The sequence below is a fragment of the Zootoca vivipara genome, chromosome 1 (genome assembly GCF_963506605.1).
Source record: "Zootoca vivipara chromosome 1, rZooViv1.1, whole genome shotgun sequence".
In the NCBI taxonomy this organism is placed as follows: domain Eukaryota; kingdom Metazoa; phylum Chordata; class Lepidosauria; order Squamata; family Lacertidae; genus Zootoca; species Zootoca vivipara.
This window is the reverse complement of record NC_083276.1, coordinates 82,563,120-82,585,555: the sequence shown is the minus strand read 5'-3', so window position 1 is coordinate 82,585,555 and position 22,436 is coordinate 82,563,120. Positions and strand designations below refer to the sequence as shown.

Here is a 22,436-nt window from a genome sequence, read left to right as displayed (position 1 = left end):
ATTCTGAACTATCTCATTATAAAACTTGCAAATGCCTGATGGAAATTTCGGATTAAAAAGCTGAAAAAAGAATTTGCATCTGAAGGTTTATAAAGGTGTATTTGCAGCAAACTGACATTGATCAGATTCACAGGGCCGGCCCTACGGCAAGGTGGCACAGGGTGCCAGGGCGCCGGGCCGCCAGACAGCCACGCTGTGAAACGGGGCGGGGGGGGGGGCGGGCGCCAGAAGGATCTTCGCACCACGCCACCAGGACGCCAGATATGCTTAAGACAGCCCTGCAGATTCATAATATATGTGTTACATCCCTCCATCATTTTTTTATTCCATTCTACTAATAATGATTCCACTGGAAACATAAATTAAATCCAATAATGATTCAAAGTACTGAGGAATTGCTCCTCCTCCTAGTAATATATCCCAATAGCAAATTCATTCTCTGAATCTTTATGTAGCCCTAATGGTACTATCCACACACAAGAGCCCATGGCGTATTTAGGCGGAAAAGCTTTAAGAAGAGAGGAAGGACACAGACTGTTAATCAGTCAAAGCTCAGGTTTTTGCTTGACGCCTAATATGGCCTAAACTTTGTATTTCAAATTTCAAAATTGATTATTGATTAGATTATTGATAAGATGGCATTTCCATTTCTCAGTGGCTCATGGTAGAGCTTTGCTGTATTAAATCTAAATTATTGCACAGTGAAAAGTACATATTACCTTGTTTCAAACAAGGGTCAGGCAATTCCTTCCCACTCAGTTCGTTGCCAGTCCCCTCTGGCCAAGCTGGTAGCCATGGGTGGATGAGGGATGTGTGGAGACACGAAAGGAGTCATGCTCTATGTAAATAAAAGTCAGATAGGTAATCAATTATATATTGTTAAGTAGTTAAATTTTAAACAAATTTACTCTGTTTTCACTGTATTTTAGATATCTCAGTTGACCTGATTGGCAGGAAGATGGAGAAAAAATATATCACAGAAACAAAAGATTTTTACCTCACTGAGCTGTCTGATCTCCCGGAAGTGAAAATCTCCCTCTTTGTGGCAATTGTGTGGCAATGTCCCTCCTTCCCCGTGAAATAAAGAAACAAGACACAAGAATTAAGTTATAATTGGGTGGTTAAGGCCACGACTTTATTGATTACGGATGTTGAGTGGTATTGGCTTAGGCGTTGGAACCTATCAGACTATATCCGACTCCAACCCGTGTGTTGGAGTCCATGAGAAGTTAACCACCAGTAAGGAGTCTAGTGATGTACATCTACCGGAACGCCCCCTGTGGCCACCGTAGGAGCGTGCCTTACGGCCCTGGCGTCTCCAGGCTCTGGACCAAGCCCCGCCCCCGGGAAAGGGAAAAAAAGACAAGGGAAAAAAGCAAGAAGAAATAAAGCAGAGAAGAAATAAAGCAGACTAGCGAAAAGCAGGAGCCACGCTCTGTGCCTCTGAATCATTCGCTCCAGCAAACAGGGAGAAAAGAGGCCGAGTTCCCGCCGGCAGGGAGCTTTAAACTGCCAAGCCCCGCCCCCGGCCGACCTTATTGGTCGGTCCAGGTGTGACGTAGGTGGGAACCTTTCATCGCGCAGGGGCTGAGCTCGCAGCCCCTACACAATGGTTCAGTCGGGAAGCCCACAACCCCACCTCCATTGCAGGCGCGGAAGTGGCTTTCTGCTGACCTACTTGATTACTCTGGTAGGGAATGCGGGAATTCTCTTGGCCATAGGGACAGATGTTCACCTCCAGACCCCCATGTACATCTTCCTCAGTAATTTAATTTTTTTAGATGTCCTTTGCCCAATTGTCACTGTGAGATGCTCCAGGTCTTATTGTCAGAGGACAAGGCAATATCATTTGTTGGTTGCATGCTACAACTCTTATTTCTGATTGATGTGGTGATGGGCACTCATATTTAATTGCTAGCAGTAGCATATGACCGCTATGTTGCTATCTGCAGTCCATCACGCTTTCATCACGCTACACAAACATCATGACAAAAGCAAATAATAATAATAATAATAATAATAATAATAATAATAATATAATATAATAGTAAATTATTATTATTATTATTATTTACCCGCCCACTCTGGGCGCCTTCCAACAAAAGATTAAAAATACATTGAAACAAATATTGCTTTGAAGAGACTTTGTCCTCCTGAGAAAAGTAGCTGTGCGAGTCCCATTGAAAGCAATGAGATTTCAAGGTCAAAGTAAGTTTCCTTGAGTTCACCAGAACTTGGGCACAACTTCTACGGATCAGGCCAGGGCCATTGCATTCAAAATACCTTTTGGCTAAATGAATTTGCACACTACTGAGACTGCAGGATTCCTCAGAGACCTTTGTCCCAATAGAGACACTTTGTCTTGATACCATTCCCCCAACCACCCGTGCCAAAGGAAAAACAATACTTTGCCCCTTTGACTCAAGTCAGAGGCAATGTTTATGGAATTTTTCTTCAAAAGAGGCATGACATCATTTTTCCTGATGAGATATAAATTCTTCACATTGCCCTCTCTTACTGTGGTGCTCAAGTTTGCAAGGAAAGCAAGGTAGGCAAGTCGATGCTTTATTGTACTGGCAGACTTAGGCAGTCAAATATATTATGTAGGCAGTGCTACTTTTTAGTGATAGGCATATTGTATTCATTCAATGAGCTGAAGATCAGAGATCAGAACTCATTATATCTGTGGGTGATGGGCAAATTTCCATGTCACAATCTTAAATCCCTTATCAGTAAAAAGGGACTTTATACTGTAGCTTTAGGTTTTGCAGTTGAAAAACAATAGCATCTTCACAATATACATTGTTGTGATGACTTAATTTTTAAATCCATTTCGTTTTAAAATCTGTATTAAAACCCATTCCATTGATTCAAAATTCATTTGTGGGAATGTATAAGGTAGGTTTAGTTACTGCTTTATAACAATTATTGTATGTCTGCATTAAACTGTTATCATTACGTAAATTTTCAAGCCATTTATTTTTATCAAACAGTGGCAGATTTGGCTGATTATTCTCTTACCCCCGTAAGAGGTCTGGTATTAAGAGAAAGTGTAATTTTGGAGGGTAATGTTGTTAGATGCCACTAAACCTGTTTTATTGATCTTAATTTTTTAAACAAAAATCTGATATCTTCTTCTATAAACAAGTATTTTAATGAAGAAATAATGAAATTTTTAAATGAAAAATAGACTAATATTTTGAGAAATCTTATTTTGTCAGTTGAAAATAGCTGATGAAAAAGCTGAAATAATATGTATCTGGTTTTATAAAGTTTAATGTTTGCAACAAATGGACATTGACTTGATTAATATATTTTAATAGCACATTCATGCTGTCTTTATGTAGTCAAGAAGGTACCAACCACACCAGGAAATGGTATCATCTGATGTAGGAAATGCTGACATTTGCAGAAGTGGACGATATCTTTAAGGGGGGGGGAGTTTAAGGTGGAGGGAAACTGTCAAACTCAGCATGCTCATTGTCCATGAAATGCTGTCTCACTGTGGAAAGGAGTGAATAAAACTCTGTGGGTGGACATTGCAACATTGTGTTGCAGGTCAAACTTGCAGTTTTAAGAAAGATAATTAAATGGCTGAACATTGAGGGAGCCTGGCACCCTAAAACTGATATCAAGGGGACTGAGGTACCTATGCTTCCCTAGAGTTGGGGCATCGGCACCCTGCGTCCCAATCAGCTCTCTTATTAATAACAGAACTACCCTTCGGTTACAAACTGAATGATCCCTACTGTTGCTCTCTTAACAAATCTGCTTTGTTTTCTCTGTAATTTAGATAGAAAATTTGAGTGGCAATGGAGAAAACCAATATCACAAAAACAAGAGATTTTTATTTCATAGAGCTGTCTGATCTCCCAGAAGTGCGAATATTCCTCTTTGTAGCAATTCTGCTGATTTACTTGATCACTCTGGTAGGGAATGGATCAATCCTCATGGCAATAGCGACAGATGTTCACCTCCAGACTCCCATGTACTTCTTCATCAGCAGCCTATCTTTCCTGGATGTCCTTTGCCCCACAGTTACAGTGCCAAAGATGCTCCAGATCTTTATGTCGGAGGACAAGACAATATCATTTGTTGGTTGTGTATTACAGCTCTTCTTTCTGATTGATGCTGTGGGCACCGAAATCTTCTTGCTCTCAGTGATGGCGTATGACCGCTACGTGGCAATCTGCAGTCCCCTGCACTACACAAACATCATGACGAAAAGGCGGTGTGCTCAGCTGGCTGCTGGGACCTGGCTAACCGGCTTCATCAATTCCATGATTCATACCTCATTGACCTTTACATTATCCTTCTGTGAGCCCTATAAAATTAACCAATATTACTGCGATATCCCACCACTAATGGCTGCCTCTTGCTCCTCTACCTACCTCCCTGAACTGGTTGCTCTCCTTGTGGCTGGCATTTTAGGAGGTGGTGCTTTCCTGGTCACTCTGATCTCTTACATCTATATCATCTCTGCTATCCTGCGCATGCGCTCTGCTGAGGGAAGGCGCAAAGCTTTTTCTACCTGTGGTTCCCACCTGACTGTAGTTTTCCTGTTTTATGGGACCACCATTGCCACCTATGTTCGCCCCACTTCCAGCTATTCGCCCAAACAGGACAGAATTGTTTCCATGCTGTATGGGATTGTTACTCCTATGCTAAACCCTATGATCTACAGCCTGAGGAATAAGGATGTTAAGAGGGCCTTGGTCAAAGCATTTGGCTTGAAATGATTTTCATGAAGTTGCTGGTTTCATTCCTCCCTGTCCTTGAATACTGTCCTTCAAATATGTTGTACTTCTGAGCTAAAAGTCACTACAATATTCCTTCCTTCCTTCCTTCCTTCCTTCCTTCCTTCCTTCCTTCCTTCCTTCCTTCCTTCCTTCCGCAGACCGGCAGAGATCCCCCGACCCTGCGTGACACCCGCGTGGAATAATGACTCAAGACAACGTGTTATGGGATTAAAATTTGGCCACAACTTTATTCAAACTTCAGGTGTAGGGAGACCTTGGCTTAGGCTGTGGGCGTTTATCCCTCCCAGTTCCCAGCCAGGGATCTGGGGAACATCAGGGTTATCCAGAATATGTGGGGATTGGGCTGGCTCTGGAGAACGTCTGTTCAAGCAGAGAGCCCGCCCCCCATTTTGCCACCGTCCCAGGGGAGAGCAATGACAAGCTAACGGCGTATGGCCAATACCTCCCCTCAAAACAACCCCTTTAGCGGGGAACCCTGGGATCGACACCGCAGGCAGGGCGTGGGTCACCGCTTCAAACCCCCCCCCCAATTTAGAGAAGATAGACTAAAGGATTCCACCTGAGGCCTGAAACTGCCAAAGTTGTGATGTTTTGCTACGGGGAAGGCAAACATAGTGGGTGGAATTCAGTGTAGTACTAAGGGGCACATGAGCAGAGGAACAAGTTCCACCTGCACAATAGGACCTTCCCCCCTGTCTTCTGCCATGCACTCCTCTTGCATCCTGCTCTGGGTTTTCTCCCAACCTCCTACAGCAGATTTATGGATTACTGGGGGCACAAGGTGGAAGGAGATGTGGCCTGAGTGGACTTCATTCTATGCACACAACAACTTAGGTGAATCCCACCAATTATCTTTGCCACCAAGGAAACAGACTGGTTTTTTTAATGTGATAATTTTTTAATTAACTTTTTACAAAACCCAAAAACATTTCATTTAAAGAAAAAGAAAATAACCCAGAAGAACAGAAGAAGAAGAAGAAGAACAAGAAGAAGAACAAGAAGAAGAAGAAGAAGACACAAACACAATTATGTTTTTTGGTTTTTTTTTAACAATTCATATTAAATCCTTAGTTTGGGATTACTTGAATCCCTCAACTTCCCTCTGTCTCCTCCCCTGGTTCCATTCTATTATTTTCATTTATGGACATCCAAAAAATCTTAACTTCTGTTTTCTTCCATTTTTAATACATTGTCTAACGTGTTACAAGTGTTTTTCGAAATCCTGCTAATGTATTTACTTATGTGCATTGCTTTTGTGTGTATACAATAAATATTCTTCTTTATATTGTTAACATCTTAATTTCTAGATTTCCCAATTATTTAAACCATTTCAGCCTATTCCATTAACTTAATTTACCAGTCTTCTTTAGCTGGGACTGTACTGAGCTAGGATTATCCAAACAGCATCCCCCCCTCTTTTTTTTACGTTTAAATGAAGCACAGGCCATGAATTTTAAGTCCTTCTCCCAGAATTTTCCCCAATCTGTCACCTGAGTATTGTATCTCACATTTTTGCCCACTTTGTCATGACATCCTTGACCTCTTCATCTTTGATTTCCCATTCCAAGCACGAATTGTACATCTTTGAAGATATTTTAGTACCACTTTCTATAATTTCTGACTGAAAATTTGAGATTTCATAAGCAAATCCTACCTTTTTCATTTTTAAATATTTCATTTACTGTACTTGGTAATGTTGCACAGAGTTAGGAAGGACACATGTCAACTACCAGACTTTTAGAAGACATCTGAAGGCAGCCCTGTTTAGGGAAGCTTTTAATGTTTAACAGATTATTGTATTTTAATATTTTGTTGGAAGCTGCACAGAGTGGCTGGGGAAACCAAGCCAGATTTTTTTTTGGGTGGGGGGGTATAAATAATAAATTTTATTATTATATACTGTTAATCAGTCAAAGTTCAGGATTTTGCTGGATGCATAATATGACCTACATTTTGTATTTCAAATTTCATAATTGATTATTGGTTAGATTGTTGATAAGATGGCATTTCCTTTTCTCAGTGGCTCATAGTGAAGCTTTAGTATATTAACTCTAGATTATTGCACACTGAGAAGTACATATGAACTCCCACTCAGTTGCCAGTCCTCTCTGGCCAAGCTGGTAGCCATAGGTGGATGAGGGATGTGTGGAGACAGAAAAGGAATCAAGCTCAATGTAAATAAAAGTCAGATAGGTAATCAATTATATATTGTTAAGTAGTTAAGCTTTAAACAAATTTACTCTGTTTCCACTGTCTTTTGGATAATCCAGTTGACCTGATTGGCAGGAAGATGGAGAAAGACCATATCACAGAAACAAAATATTTTTTACCTCACCAAGCTGTCTAATCTTCTGGAAGTGCAAATGTCCCTCTTTGTGACAATTCTCCTGACCTACTTGATTACTCTGGTAGGGAAGGGGCAATTCTCTTGGCCATAGGGACAGAAGTTCACCTCTAGACCCCCATGTATCTCTTCCCCAGTAATTCATCTTTTTTAGACGTCCTTTGCTCAACTCTCACTGTGCCAAAGAAGCTCGAGGTCTTCTTGTCAGAGGACAAGGCAATATCATTTATTGGTTGCATGCTATAGCTCTTATATCTGATTGATGTGGTGATGGGCACTCATATTTAATTGCTAGCAGTGGCATATGACCGCTCTGTTGCTATCTGCAGTCTATCACGCTACACAAACATCATGACAATGCCATATTTCTTTGAATAGACATTGTCCTCCTGAGAAAAGTAGCTGTGCAAGTCCCATTGAAAGCAATGGGATTCCAAGGTTAAAGTAAGTTTCCTTGAGTTCACCAGAACTTGGGCACAACACATCTTCTATGGATCAGGCCAGGGCCATTGCATTCAAAATACCTTTTGGCCAAATGAATTTCCACACTACTGAGACTTCAACTCAGGGACTGCAGGATTCCTCAGAGACCTTTGTCCCAATAGAGACACTGTCTCGATACCATTCCCCCAACTGCCATGCGAAAGGAAAAACAATACTTTGCCCTTTTGACTCACGTCAGAGGCATTGTTTACTGAATTTTGCTTGAGAAGAGGCACAACATCATTTTTTCTGATGAGACATAAATTCTTCACATTGCCCTCTCTTACTGTGGTGCTCAAATCTGCAAGGAAAGCAAGGAAGGCAAGTCGATGCTTTATTGTACTGGCAGGCTTAGGCAGTCAAACATTTTATGTAGGCAGTGCTATTTTTTAGTGATAGGCTTAATGTATTCATTCAATGAGCTGAAGATCAGAGATCAGAACTCATTATATCTGTGGGTGATGGGCAAATTTCCATGTCACAATCTTAAATCCCTTATCAGTAAAAAGGGACTTTATACTGTAGCTTTAGGTTTTGCAGTTGAAAAACAATAGCATCTTCACAATATACATTGTTGTGATGACTTAATTTTTAAAATCTGTATTAAAACCCATTCCATTGATTTAAAATTCAGTTGTGGGAATGTACAAGGTAGGTTTAGTTACTGCGTTATAACAATTATTGTATGTCTGCATTAAACTGTTATCATTACGTAAATTTTCAAGCCATTTATTTTTATCAAACAGTGGCAGATTTGGCTGATTAGTCTTATTAAGAGAAAGTGTAATTTTGGAGGGTAGTGTTGTTAGATGGCACTATACCTGTTTCATTGATCTTGGGATTTTTAAAAACAAGAATCTGATATTGTTTTCATCATGTATTTTAATGAAAAAATTAATGATTTTGTAAATGAAACATATTTTGAGAAATCTTATTTTGTCAGTTGAAAATAGCGGATGAAAAAGCTGGAATAATGTGTATTTGCTTTTATAAAGTTTCACAATCGTAAAAAATGGACATTGACTGGATTAATATATTTGAATAGCTATCTTGATGTAGTCAAAAAGATACTATCCACACCAGGAAATGGTATCATCTGATGTAGGGAACCCTGACATTTGCAGAAGTGGACGATATCTTTAAAGGGGGGGGGGGGGAGTTTTCGGTGGAGGGAAACTGTCAAACTCAGCATGCCCCTTGTCCATGAAATGCTGTCTCACTGTGGAAAGGAGTGAATAAAACTCTGTGGGTGGACATTGCAACATTGTGTTGAAGGTCAAACTGATACCAAGGGCAGTGCTCCCCAACCTTTTTTTCGCCGTGGACCAGTCAACGTTTGGTAATTTTACTGCGGCCCGCTGAGGGGGGGGGACGTTGATTGTTTATATTTTATTTAGATTGTTTTGATTTAATAATTTTAATTTAATTGTATTTAATGTTCCTTGGGCGGCCCGGTACCAATTGATCCACGGACCGGTACCGGTCCATGGCCCGGGGGTTGATGACCACTGCCAAGGGGACTGAGGCGCTTACAATCCCCTAGAATCGGCACCCTGCTTCTTGACTGGCTGTCTTATTAATAACAGAACTAGCCTTGGGTTACAAACAGAATGATCCCTGCTCTTGCTCTTTTAATAAATCTGCTTTGTTTTCTCCGTACTTTAGATATGCAATTTGAGTGGCAATGGAGAAAGCCAATATCACAAAAACAAGAGATTTTTACTTCACTGAGCTGTCTGATCTCCCAGAAGTGCGAATCTTCCTCTTTGTAGCAATTCTGCTGATTTACTTGATCACTCTGGCAGGGAATGGGGCAATTCTCACAGCAATAGCAACAGATGTTCACCTCCAGACCCCCATGTACTTCTTCATCAGCAACCTGTCTTTCCTGGATGTCCTTTGCCCAACTACCACTGTGCCCAAGATGCTCCAGGTCTTCTTGTCAGAGGACAAGTCAATATCCTTTGTTGGTTGTGTATTACAACTCTTCTTTCTGATTGATGCTGTGGGCACTGAAATTTTATTGCTCTCAGTGATGGCGTATGACCGCTACGTGGCTATCTGCAGTCCCTTGCACTACACAAACATCATGACGAAACGGCGGTGTGTTCAGCTGGCTGCTGGGACCTGGCTAACCGGCTTCATCAGTTCCATGATTCATACTTCATTGACCTCTTCATTATCCTTCTGTGGGCCAAATAAAATTCACCAGTATTACTGTGATCTCCCACCACTAATGGCTGCCTCTTGCTCCTCTACTTATCTCCCAGAACTGGTTCTCCTGCTTGTGGCTGGCATTTTAGGAGGTGGTGCTTTCCTGGTCACTCTGATCTCTTACGTCTATATCATCTCTGCTATCCTACGCATGCGCTCTGCTGAGGGAAGGCGGAAAGCCTTTTCTACCTGTGGTTCCCACCTGACTGTAGTTTTCTTGTTTTATGGGACCACTATTGCCACCTATGTTCGTCCCACCTCCAGCTATTCACCCAAACAGGACAGAATTGTTTCCATGTTGTATGGGATTGTTACTCCTATGCTAAACCCTATGATCTATAGTCTGAGGAATAAGGATGTTAAGAGGGCCTTGGTCAAAGCATTTTGCTTGAAAATATTTTCATGAAGTTACTGGGTTCATTCTTCCCTGTCCTTGAATACTGTCCTTCAAATATGTTGTACTTCTCAGCCAAAAGTCACTACAATATTCCTTCCTTCTTTCCTTCCTTCCTTCCTTCCTTCCTTCCTTCCTTCCTTCCTTCCTTCCTTCCTTCCTTCCTTCCTTCTGCACAGGCAGAGACCCCCCAACCCTGGGTGACATCCATGTGGAATAATGACTCAAGACAACGTGTTAAAATTGTGGGGTTGAACGTGGGATTAAAATTTGGCCACAACTTTATTAAAACGTCAGATGTAGGGAGCATCGCTGTCAACTTTCGGATTTGAAAATAAGGGATCAGCAGCCTCACTTGTCCTGGGGACAGTCTACGGTACATCTAACAATCTAACAATCCAGGATAGCAGCGGGAAACGGCACTGGAATTAGGGAAATTCCAGCAAAAAAAGGGATGGCTGACACCTGTGGCTTGGAGTAACAAGGGAGGGTTGACAGCTATGGTAGGGAGACCTTGGCTTAGGCATTGGGCATTTATCCCTCCCAGTCCCCGGCCGGGGCTCTAGCAAACATCAGGGTTATCCAGAATATGTGGGGATTGGGCTGGCTCTGGAGAAAGTCTGTTCAAGCAGAGAGCCCGCCCCCCCATTTTGCCACCGTTCCAGGGGAGAGCAATGACAACATAACGGCGTATGGCCAATCCAGAAGAACAGAAGAAGAAGAAGAAGAAGAAGAAGAAGAAGAAGAAGAAGAAGAAGAAGACACACACAGAATTATGTTTTTGGTTTTTTTTAAACAATTCATATTAAATCCTTAGTTTGGGATTACTTGAATCCCTCAACTTCCCTCCTTCCCCTCCCCTGGTTCCATTTTATTATTTTCATTTATGGACATCCAAAAAATCTTAACTTCTATTTTCTTCCATTTTTAATACATTGTCTAACGTGTTACAAGTGTTTTTGAAATCCTGCTAATGTATTTTCTTATGTGCATTGCTTTTGTGTGTATACAATAAACATTTCCCATTCTTCTTTATATTGTTATCATCTTAATTTCTAGATTTCCCAATTATTTAAACCATTTCAGCCTATTCCATTAATTTACCAGTCTTCTTTAGCTGGGACGGTACTGAGCTAAGATTATCCAAACGGCATTTTCCTTTAAAAAACAAACAAAACATTTGCAACACTTAAATGAAGTACAGGCCATGAATTTCAAGTCCTTCCAGAATTTTTAGCAATCTGTCACGTGAGCATTGTATCCCACATCTTTTGCCCACTTTGTCATGACAACCTTGACCTCTTCATCTTTAATTTCACATTCCAAGCATGAATTGTAGATCTTTGAAGATATTTTAGTACCAATTTCTATTATTTTTCACTGAAAATTTGAGATTTCATAAGCAAATCCTTCCTTTTTTCATTTTTAAATATTTCATTTAGTTGGTAATTTTGCACAGAGAGTTAGGAAGGAATAAAACTGTTAATCAGTCAAAGGTCAGGTTTTTGCTTGATGCCTAATATGACCTAAATTTTGTATTTCGAATTTCAAAATTGATTATTGATTAGATTGTTGATAAGATGGCATTTCCTTTTCCCAGTGGCTCACGGCGGAGCTTTGGTATATTAATTCTAGATTACTGCACACTGAGAAGTTCATATGAACTCCCACTCAGTTGCCAGTCCCCGCTGGCCAAGCTGGTAGCCATGGGTGGATGAGGGATGTGTGGAGACGAAAATGAATCAAGCTCAATGTTAATAAAAGTCAGATAGGTAATCAATTATATATTGTTAAGTAGTTAAGTAGTTAAGCGGGATGTGGGTGGCGCTTTGGGTTAAACCACAGAGCCTAGGGCTTGCCAATCAGCAGTTCGAATCCCTATGACGGGGTGAGCTCCTGTTGCTTGGTCCCTGCTCCTGCCAACCTAGCAGTTCGAAAGCACCTCAAAGTGCAAGTAGATAAATAGGTACCGCTCCAAGCGGGAAGGTAAACGGCGTTTCTGTGAGCTGCTCTGGTTCGCCAGACGCGGCTTAGTCATGCTGGCCACATGACCTGGAAGCTGTATGCCGGCTCCCTTGGCGAATAATGCGAGATGAGCGCCGCAACCCCAGAGTCGGTCATGACTGGACCTAATGGTCAGGGGTCCCTTTACCTTTAGTTAAGCTGTAAACAAATTTTATCTGTTTCCACTCTATTTTGGATAATCCAGTTGACCTGATTGCCAGGAAGATGGAGAAAGACGATACATAAAAACAAAAATTTTTTACTTCACCAAGCTGTCTAATCTTCTGGAAGTGCAAATCTCCCTCTTGGCAATTCTGCTGACCTACTTGATTACTCTGGTAGGGAACGGGGCAATTCTCTTTGCCATAGGGACAGATGTTCACCTCCAGACCGCCATGTATCTCTTCCTCAGTGATTTATCTTTTTTAGATGTCCTTTGCTCAACTGTCACTGTACCAAAGATGCTCCAGGTCTTCTGGTCAGAGGACAAGGCAATGTCATTTCTTGGTTGCATGCTACAACTCTTATTTCTGACTGATGTTGTGGGCACTCATATTTAATTGCTAGCAGTGGCATATGACCGCTCTGTTGCTATCTGCAGTCCATCACGCTACACAAACATCATGACAAAAGCATATTGCTTTGAAGAGACTTTGTCCTCCTGAGAAAAGTAGCAGTACGAGTCTCATTGAAAGCAATGAGATTTCAAGGTCAATGTAAGTTCCCTTGAGTTCAGCAGAACTTGGGCACAATACGTCTTCTATGGATCAGGGCAATTGCATTCAAAATACCTTTTGGCCAAATGAACTTGTACACAACTGAGACTTCAACTGAGGGACTGCAGGATTCCTCAGAGACCTTTGTCCCAATACAGACACCATTCCCCCAACCACCATGCCAAAGGAAAAACAATACTTTGCCCTTTTGACTCACGTCAGAGGCATTGTTTACTGAATTTTGCTTGAGAAGAGGCACAACATCATTTTTCCTGATGAGACATAAATTCTTCACATTGCCCTCTCTTACTGTGGTGCTCAAGTCTGCAAGGAAAGCAAGGAAGGCAAGTCGATGCTTTATTGTACTGGCAGGCTTAGGCAGTCAAACATTTTATGTAGGCAGTGCTATTTTTTAGTGATAGGCATACTGTATTCATTCAATGAGCTGAAGATCAGAAATCAGAACTCATGGTATCAGAGGGTGAGGGGTAAATTTTCATGTCACAATCTTAAATCCCTTATCAGTAAAAAGGGACTTTATACTGTAGCTTTCGGTTTTGTTGTGATGACTTAATTTTTAAATCCATTTAATTTTTAAATCTGTATTAAGATTTTAATTCCATTCCATTGATTTAAAATTCAATTGTGTAAATGTATAAGGTAGGTTTAGTTACTGCTTTATAACAATTATTGTATGTCTGCAATACACTGTTATCATTATGTAAATTTCCAACTCATTTATTTTTATCAAACAGTGGCAGATTTCGCAGATAATTCATTTACCCGCCCCCCAAAAGGTCTGGTATTAAGAGAAAGTGTAATTTTGGAGGGTAGTGTTGTTAGATGACACTATTCCTGTTTCATTTATCTTGGGATTTTTAAAAACAAGAATCCGATATTTTCTTCTTTCATCATGTATTTTAATGAAAAAATTAATGATTTTGTAAATGAAACATATTTTGAGAAATTTTATTTTATCAGTTGAAAATAGCTGATGAAAAAGCTGGAATAATTTGTATCTGCTTTGATAAAGTTTCACAATCGAAAAAAATGGACATTGACTGGATTAATATATTTGAATAGCAAATTCATGCTGTCTTTATGTAATCAAGAAGGTACCATCAACACCAGGAAATGGTATCATCTGATGTAGAAAACTCTGACATTTGCAGAAGTGGACGATATCTTTAAGGGGGGGGGAGTTTTCGGTGGAGGGAAACTGTCAAACTCAGCATGCTCATTGTCCATGAAATGCTGTCTCACTGTGGAAAGGAGTGAATAAAACCCTGTGGGTGGACATTGCAACATTGTGTTGCAGGTCAAACTGATACCAAGGGGACTGAGGCGCTTACAATCCCCTAGAGTCGGCACCCTGCTTCTTGACTGGCTGTCTTATTAATAACAGAACTAGCCTTGGGTTACAAACAGAATGATCCCTGCTCTTGCTCTTTTGAAAAATCTGCTTTGTTTTCTCCGTACTCTAGATATGCAATTTGAGTGGCAATGGAGAAAGCCAATATCACAAAAACAAGAGATTTTTACTTCACTGAGCTGTCTGATCTCCCAGAAGTGCGAATCTTCCTCTTTGTAGCAATTCTGCTGATTTACTTGATCACTCTGGCAGGGAATGGGGCAATTCTCACAGCAATAGCAACAGATGTTCACCTCCAGACTCCCATGTACTTCTTCATCAGCAACCTGTCTTTCCTGGATGTCCTTTGCCCAACTATCACTGTGCCCAAGATGCTCCAGGTCTTCTTGTCAGAGGACAAGTCAATATCATTTGTTGGTTGTGTATTACAGCTCTTCTTTCTGATTGATGCTGTGGGCACTGAAATTTTATTGCTCTCAGTGATGGCGTATGACCGCTACGTGGCTATCTGCAGTCCCTTGCACTACACAAACATCATGACGAAACGGCGGTGTGTTCAGCTGGCTGCTGGGACCTGGCTAACCGGCTTCATCAGTTCCATGATTCATACTTCATTGACCTCTTCATTATCCTTCTGTGAGCCCTATAAAATTAACCAATATTACTGTGATATCCCACCACTAATGGCTGCCTCTTGCTCCTCTACCTACCTCCCGGAACTGGCTGCTCTCCTTGTGGGTGGCATTTTAGGAGGTGGTGCTTTCCTGGTCACTCTGATCTCATACGTCTATATAATCTCTACTGTCCTGCGCATGCAGTCTGCTGAGGGAAGACACAAAGCCTTTTCCACCTGTGGTTCCCACCTGACTGTTGTTTTCCTGTTTTATGGGACCACCATTGCCACCTATGTTCGCCCCACCTCCAGCTATTCACCCAAATGGGACAGAATTGTTTCCATGTTGTATGGGATTTTTACTCCTATGCTAAACCCTATGATCTACAGCCTGAGGAACAAAGATGTTAAGAGGGCCTTGGTCAAAGCCCTCAGCCTTAAAATATTTTCATGAAATGGTTAAGTTCTGTGTTTCTTGTCCTTCAATACTCTCAGAATATGTTGGACTTCTGAGCACATTCTTGACTAATACTTGATTGATCCTTTGAGAGTGAAAGCAAATTAAGTCTTGATATCAGGCCTGGTCCAGATTTTCCTTAGTTTCCACAGCACATGTTTTAAGGGAGAAGATGCCACAGCCTTTAAAAGGGTGCGAATTGAAACTGTTGGGCATCGAAACTGTTGTTTTCATAAAGAATATAAGTCTAAAGCCATGACTGTTTTTGGTGTTCAAATTAGTTTTCATTGAAGATTCCATGGGGTTAGTTGTACATTTGTGGGTTCACACTAGTTCACAGTCTTACACCTGGAGTAACAACAGCAGCAACAACAGGCCTCACTATTTGTGAGTACCAATGGTTCGAACTCCTTGCATCAAGGAATTCTGGAATCAGGAGCTTCAACTTGTCTTCACGTGGTACCTGAGAGTAAGTCCACCTGAATGCAGTGTAAACATTTTATAAAAGACATTTGCTCCAATTCTTCCTTTGTTTATCTTTTACTCTCACTGTATGTAATCCCCCCTGCTACTGTAGTCCCTATGCTGTAACCCTTCTGCATCTAGATTGTATGCTCCTTGACTCAGCAACTCTCTTGCTCATGTTTCTCCTGAAAGTGTCGTGTATCCTATACTTTTATAAGTATACCTAAACAACTCAATCTTCTTAATGCAAATTGATGATGTTTGCAGATGACATTATTCTGTTCGTAATGAAACCTCACAGTTCTGTTCTAATATTACTGCAAACCTTGGATGTTTTGGGCAATATCTCTGGATATACTGTTCTATAATCTGGTCCAAATTGGAGTTGATGTTAATAGGAAATAACCTTTTTGGTTCAACCGTTTAAACAATACTAATTTCATATGGTTCCCACCTGACTGTTGTTTTCCTGTTTTATGGGACCACCATTGCCACCTATGTTCGCCCCACCTCCAGCTATTCACCCAAACAGGACAGAATTGTTTCCATGTTGTATGGGATAGTTACTCCTATGCTAAACCCTATGATCTACAGTCTGAGGAATAAGGATGTTAAGAGGGCCTTGGTCAAAGCATTTGGTTTGAAAAGATTTTCATGAAGTTACTGGGTTCATTCCTCCCTGTCCTTGAATACTGTCCTTCAAATATGTTGTACTTCTGAGCTAAAAGTCACTACAATGTTCCTTCCTTCCTTCCTTGCACACAGGCGGAGATCCCCCGACTCTGGGTGACACCCATGTGGAATAATGACTCAATACAACGTGTTAAAATTGTGGGGTTGAACGGGGGATTAAAATTTGGCCCCAACTTTATTAAAACATCAGATGTAGGGAGCATAGCTGTCAACTTTCGGATTTGAAAATAAGGGATCAGCAGCCTCACTTGTCCTGGGGACAGTCTACGGTATATCTAACAATCTAACAATCCAGGATAGCAGCGGGAAACGGCACTGGAATTAGGGAAATTCCAGCAAAAAAAGGGATGGCTGACACCTGTGGCTTGGAGTAACAAGGGAGGGTTGACAGCTATGGTAGGGAGACCTTGGCTTAGGCATTGGGCATTTATCCCTCCCAGTCCCCGGCCGGGGCTCTAGCGAACATCAGGGTTATCCAGAATATGTGGGGATTGGGCTGGATCTGGAGAACGTCTGTTCAAGCAGAGAGCCTGCCCCCCATTTTGCCACCGTCCCAGGGGAGAGCAATGACAACCTAACGGCGTATAGCCAATGCCTCCCCTCAAAACAACCCCTTTAATGGGGAACCCTGGGATCGCCACCGCAGGCAGGGCGTGGGTCAACGCTTCAAACCCCCCCCAATTTTGTAAGATAGACTAAAGGATTCCACCTGAGGCCTGAAACCCCCAAAGTTGTGATGTTTTGCTACGGGGAAGGCTAACATAGTGGGTGGAATTCAGTGTAGTGCTAAGGGGCACATGAGCAGGGGAACAAGTTCCACCTGCACAATAGGACCTTCCCCCCCTGTCTTCTGCCATGCACTCCTCTTGCATCCTGCTCTGGGTTTTCTCCCAACCTCCTACAGCAGATTTATGGATTACTGGGGGCACAAGGTGGAAGGAGATGTGGCCTGAGTGGACTTCATTCTATGCACACAACAACTTAGGTGAATCCCACTAATTATCTTTGCCACCAAGGACACAGACTGGTTTTTAAAAAATGTAATAATATTTTTATTAACTTTTTACCAAAAACAAAAACATTTCATTGAAAGAAAAAGAAAATAACCCAGAAGAACAGAAGAAGAAGAAGAAGAAGAAGAAGAAGAAGAAGAAGAGGAGGAGGAGGAGGAAGAAGAAGACACAAACACAATAATGTTTTTTGGTGTTTTTTTTAACAATTCATATTAAATCCTTAGTTTGGGATTACTTGAATCCCTCAACTTCCCTCCGTCCCCTCCCCTGGTTCCATTCTATTATTTTCATTTATGGACATCCAAAAAATCTTAACTTCTGTTTTCTTCCATTTTTAATACATTGTCTAACGTGTTACAAGTGTTTTTCGAAATCCTGCTAATGTATTTACTTATGTGCATTGCTTTTGTGTGTATACAATAAATATTTCCCATTCTTCTTTATATTGTTAACATCTTAATTTCTAGATTTCCCAATTATTTAAATCATTTCAGCCTATTCCATTAACTTAATTTACCAGTCTTCTTTAGCTGGGACTGTACTGAGCTAGGATTATCCAAACAGCATCCCCCCCTCTTTTTTTTAACCTTTAAATGAAGCACAGGCCATGAATTTTAAGTCCTTCTCCCAGAATTTTTCCCAATCTGTCACCTGAGTATTGTATCCCACATTTTTGCCCACTTTGTCATGACATCCTTGACCTCTTCATCTTTGATTTCCCATTCCAAACACGAATTGTACATCTTTGAAGATATTTTAGTACCACTTTCTATAATTTCTGACTGAAAATTTGAGATTTCATAAGCAAATCCTACCTTTTTCATTTTTAAATATTTCATTTACTGTAGTTGGTAATGTTGCACAGAGTTAGGAAGGACACATGTCAACTACCAGACTTTTAGAAGACATCTGAAGGCAGCCCTGTTTAGGGAAGCTTTTAATGTTTAACAGATTATTGTATTTTAACATTTTGTTGGAAGCTCCACAGAGTGGCTGGGGAATCCAAGCCAGATTTTTTTTTTGGGGGGGGGTATAAATAATAAATTTTATTATTATATACTGTTAATCAGTCAAAGGTCAGGATTTTGCTTGATGCATAATACGACCTACATTTTGTATTTCAAATTTCATAATTGATTATTGGTTAGATTGTTGATAAGATGGCATTTCCTTTTCTCAGTGGCTCATAGTGAAGCTTTGGTATATTAAGTCTAGATTATTGCACACTGAGAAGTACATATGAACTCCCACTCAGTTGGCAGTCCCCTCTGGCCAAGCTGGTAGCCATAGGTGGATGAGGGATGTGTGGAGACACAAAAGGAATCAAGTTCAATGTAAATAAAAGTCAGATAGGTAATCAATTATATATTGTTAAGTAGTTAAGCTTTAAACAAATTTACTCTGTTTCCACTGTCTTTTGGATTATCCAGTTAACCTGATTGGCGGGAAGATGGAGAAAGACCATATCACAGAAACAAAAGATTTTTACCTCACCAAGCTGTCTAATCTTCTGGAAGTGCAAATGTCCCTCTTTGTGGCAATTCTCCTGACCTACTTGATTACTCTGGTAGGGAACGGGCCAATTCTCTTGGCCATAGGGACAGAAGTTCATCTCCAGACCCCCATGTATCTCTTCCCCAGTACTTTATCTTTTTTAGATGTCCTTTGCTCAATTGTCACTGTGCCAAAGATGCTCCAGGTCTTCTTGTCAGAGGACAAGGCAATATCATTTGTTGGTTGCATGCTACAACTCTTATTTCTGATTGATGTGGTGATGGGCACTCATATTTAATTGCTAGCAGTGGCATATGACCGCTCTGTTGCTATCTGCAGTCTATCATGCTACACAAACATCATGACAAAAGCATATTGCTTTGAATAGACATTTTCCTCCTGAGAATAGTAGCTGTGCAAGTCCCATTGAAAGCAATGGGATTTCAAGGTTAATGGAAGTTCCCTTGAGTTCAGCAGAACTTGGGCACAATACGTCTTCTATGGATCAGGGCAATTGCATTCAAAATACCTTTTGGCCAAATGAACTTGTACACAACTGAGACTTCAACTGAGGGACTGCAGGATTCCTCAGAGACCTTTGTCCCAATACAGACACCATTCCCCCAACCACCATGCCAAAGGAAAAACAATACTTTGCCCTTTTGACTCACGTCAGAGGCATTGTTTACTGAATTTTGCTTGAGAAGAGGCACAACATCATTTTTCCTGATGAGACATAAATTCTTCACATTGCCCTCTCTTACTGTGGTGCTCAAGTCTGCAAGGAAAGCAAGGAAGGCAAGTCGATGCTTTATTGTACTGGCAGGCTTAGGCAGTCAAACATTTTATGTAGGCAGTGCTAGTTTTTAGTGATAGGCATAATGTATTCATTCAATGAGCTGAAGATCAGAGATCAGAACTCATGATATCAGTGTGTCATAGCCAAATTTTCATGTCACAATCTTAAATCCCTTATCAGTAAAAAGGGACTTTATACTGTAGCATTAGGTTTTGCAGTAGAAAAACCATAGCATCTTCACAACACTGTATACATTGTTGTAATGACTTCGTTTTTAAATCCATTTAGTTTTAAAATCTGCATTAAGACCCATTCCATTGATTTAAAATTCAGTTGTGGAAATGTACAAGGTAGGTTTAGTTCCTGCTTTATAACAATTATTGTATGTCTGGTATTGAGAGAAAGTGTAATTTTGGAGGGTAGTGTGGTTAGATGGCACTATACCTGTTTCATTGATCTTGGGATTTTTAAAAACAAGAATCTGATATTTCTTTCATCATGTATTTTAATGAAAAAATTAATGATTTTGTAAATGAAACATATTTTGAGAAATCTTATTTTGTCAGTTGAAAATAGCTGATGAAAAAGCTGGAATAATTTGTACCTGCTTTGATAAAGTTTCACAATCGTAAAAAATGGACATTGACTGGATTAATATATTTTAATAGCACATTCATGCTGTCTTTATGTAGTCAAGAAGGTACCATCCACACCAGGAAATGGTATCATCTGATGTAGGAAACTCTGACATTTGCAGAAGTGGACGATATCTTTAAGGGGGCGGGGGAGTTTTAGGTGGAGGGAAACTGTCAAACCCAGCATGCCCATTGTCTATGAAATGCTGTCTCACTGTGGAAAGGAGTGAATAAAACCCAGTGGGTGGACATTGCAACATTGTGTTGCAGGTCAAACTTATACCAAGGGGACTGAGGTGCTTACAATCCCCTAGAGCAGTGTTTCTCAACCTTTTTTGGGCCACGGCACACTTGTTCCGTGAAAAAAATCACGAGGCACACCACCATTAAAAAAGTTAAAAAATTTAACTCTGTGCCGCCCTATATTATAATTATAACTGTAAGAAACACTTGCCAAATATTGCTTTCCGGCGGGTCAGTGTAGAGAATTGGCGGCCGCCAGGCTCGTTTGCACTGAGCTTTGGGAAAGAGGAGGAGAAATATTGCTTTCCGGCGGGTTAGTGTACAATGCAAATCGCCCTTCTCGTCGCCGCACGTCGCGGCACACCAGCCAGCGTCTCGCGGCACACTAGTGTGCCGCGGAACAGCAGTTCAGAAACGCTGCCCTAGAGTTGGCACCCTGCTTCTTGACTGGCTGTCTTATTAAGAACAGAACTAGCCTTGGGTTACAAACGGAATGATCCCTGCTCTTGCTCTTTTAAAAAATCTGCTTTGTTTTCTCCGTACTTTAGATATGCAATTGGAGTGGCAATGGAGAAAGCGAATATCACAAAAACAAGAGATTTTTACTTCACTGAGCTGTCTGATCTCCCAGAAGTGCGAATCTTCCTCTTTGTAGCAATTCTGCTGATTTACTTGATCACTCTGGCAGGGAATGGGGCAATTCTCACAGCAATAGCAACAGATGTTCACCTCCAGACTCCCATGTACTTCTTCATCAGCAACCTGTCTTTCCTGGATGTCCTTTGCCCAACTATCACTGTGCCCAAGATGCTCCAGGTCTTCTTGTCAGAGGACAAGTCAATATCCTTTGTTGGTTGTGTATTACAACTCTTCTTTCTGATTGATGCTGTGGGCACTGAAGTTTTATTGCTCTCAGTGATGGCGTATGACCGCTACGTGGCTATCTGCAGTCCCTTGCACTACACAAACATCATGACGAAACGACGGTGTGTTCAGCTGGCTGCTGGGACCTGGCTAACCGGCTTCATCAGTTCCATGATTCATACTTCATTGACCTCTTCATTATCCTTCTGTGGGCCCAATAAAATTAACCAATATTACTGTGATATCCCACCATTAGTGGCTGCCTCTTGCTCCTCTACCTACCTCCCAGAACAGGCTGCTCTCCTTGTGGGTGGTACTTTAGGAGGTGGTGCTTTCCTGGTCACTCTGATCTCATACGTCTATATCATCTCTACTATCCTGCGCATGCAGTCTGCTGAGGGAAGACATAAAGCCTTTTCCACCTGTGGTTCCCACTTGACTGTTGTTTTCCTGTTTTATGGGACCACCATTGCCACCTATATTCGCCCCACCTCCAGCTATTCGCCCAAACGGGACAGAATTGTTTCCATGTTGTATGGGATTGTTACTCCTATGCTAAACCCTATGATCTACAGCCTGAGGAATAAGGATGTTATGAGGGCCTTGGTCAAAGCCCCCAACCTTAAAATATTTTCATGAAATGGTTAGGTTCTGTCTTTCCTGTCCTTTAGTACTCTCAGAATATGTTGGACTTCTGAGCACATTGTTGACAAATACGTGATTGATCCTTTGAGAGGGAAAGCAAATGAGGTCTTGATATTTTCCTTAGTTTCTACAGTACATATTTTAAGAGAGAAGATCCTGGGCATTGAAACTGTTGTTTTAATCCTATATAATAATATGCAAGTGTCTCTGCGTCCACTCCCTGTGTCC

At 41.1% G+C, this 22,436-nt stretch overlaps 4 protein-coding genes across 4 annotated transcripts; all 4 read left to right on the top strand.

Moving 5' to 3' along the window:
* The first annotated feature begins 3,812 nt into the window (after positions 1 to 3,812).
* On the top strand, positions 3,813 to 4,739 carry LOC132592806 (olfactory receptor 5V1-like). The gene has a single exon (XM_060280266.1). It carries the CDS (start codon positions 3,813 to 3,815, stop codon positions 4,737 to 4,739), a length of 927 nt encoding a protein of 308 aa, XP_060136249.1.
* Positions 4,740 to 9,271: 4,532 nt separating this feature from the next.
* LOC118090871 (olfactory receptor 5V1-like) lies at positions 9,272 to 10,207 on the top strand. Its single transcript, XM_035127230.2, has one exon. The coding sequence runs from the start codon at positions 9,272 to 9,274 to the stop codon at positions 10,205 to 10,207; it is 936 nt and encodes a 311-aa protein (XP_034983121.2).
* A 4,211-nt stretch (positions 10,208 to 14,418) lies between these two features.
* Positions 14,419 to 15,354, top strand: LOC118081391 (olfactory receptor 5V1-like). Its single transcript, XM_060280210.1, has one exon. It carries the CDS (start codon positions 14,419 to 14,421, stop codon positions 15,352 to 15,354), a length of 936 nt encoding a protein of 311 aa, XP_060136193.1.
* Positions 15,355 to 21,266: 5,912 nt separating this feature from the next.
* On the top strand, positions 21,267 to 22,202 carry LOC118090820 (olfactory receptor 5V1-like). Its single transcript, XM_035127104.2, has one exon. The coding sequence runs from the start codon at positions 21,267 to 21,269 to the stop codon at positions 22,200 to 22,202; it is 936 nt and encodes a 311-aa protein (XP_034982995.2).
* Positions 22,203 to 22,436: the final 234 nt, after the last annotated feature.

Coding starts and splice junctions, on each gene's coding strand:
- LOC132592806 (XM_060280266.1), top strand. CDS start 3,813: ATGGAGAAAACCAATATCACAAAAACAAGAGATTTTTATTTCATAGAG.
- LOC118090871 (XM_035127230.2), top strand. CDS start 9,272: ATGGAGAAAGCCAATATCACAAAAACAAGAGATTTTTACTTCACTGAG.
- LOC118081391 (XM_060280210.1), top strand. CDS start 14,419: ATGGAGAAAGCCAATATCACAAAAACAAGAGATTTTTACTTCACTGAG.
- LOC118090820 (XM_035127104.2), top strand. CDS start 21,267: ATGGAGAAAGCGAATATCACAAAAACAAGAGATTTTTACTTCACTGAG.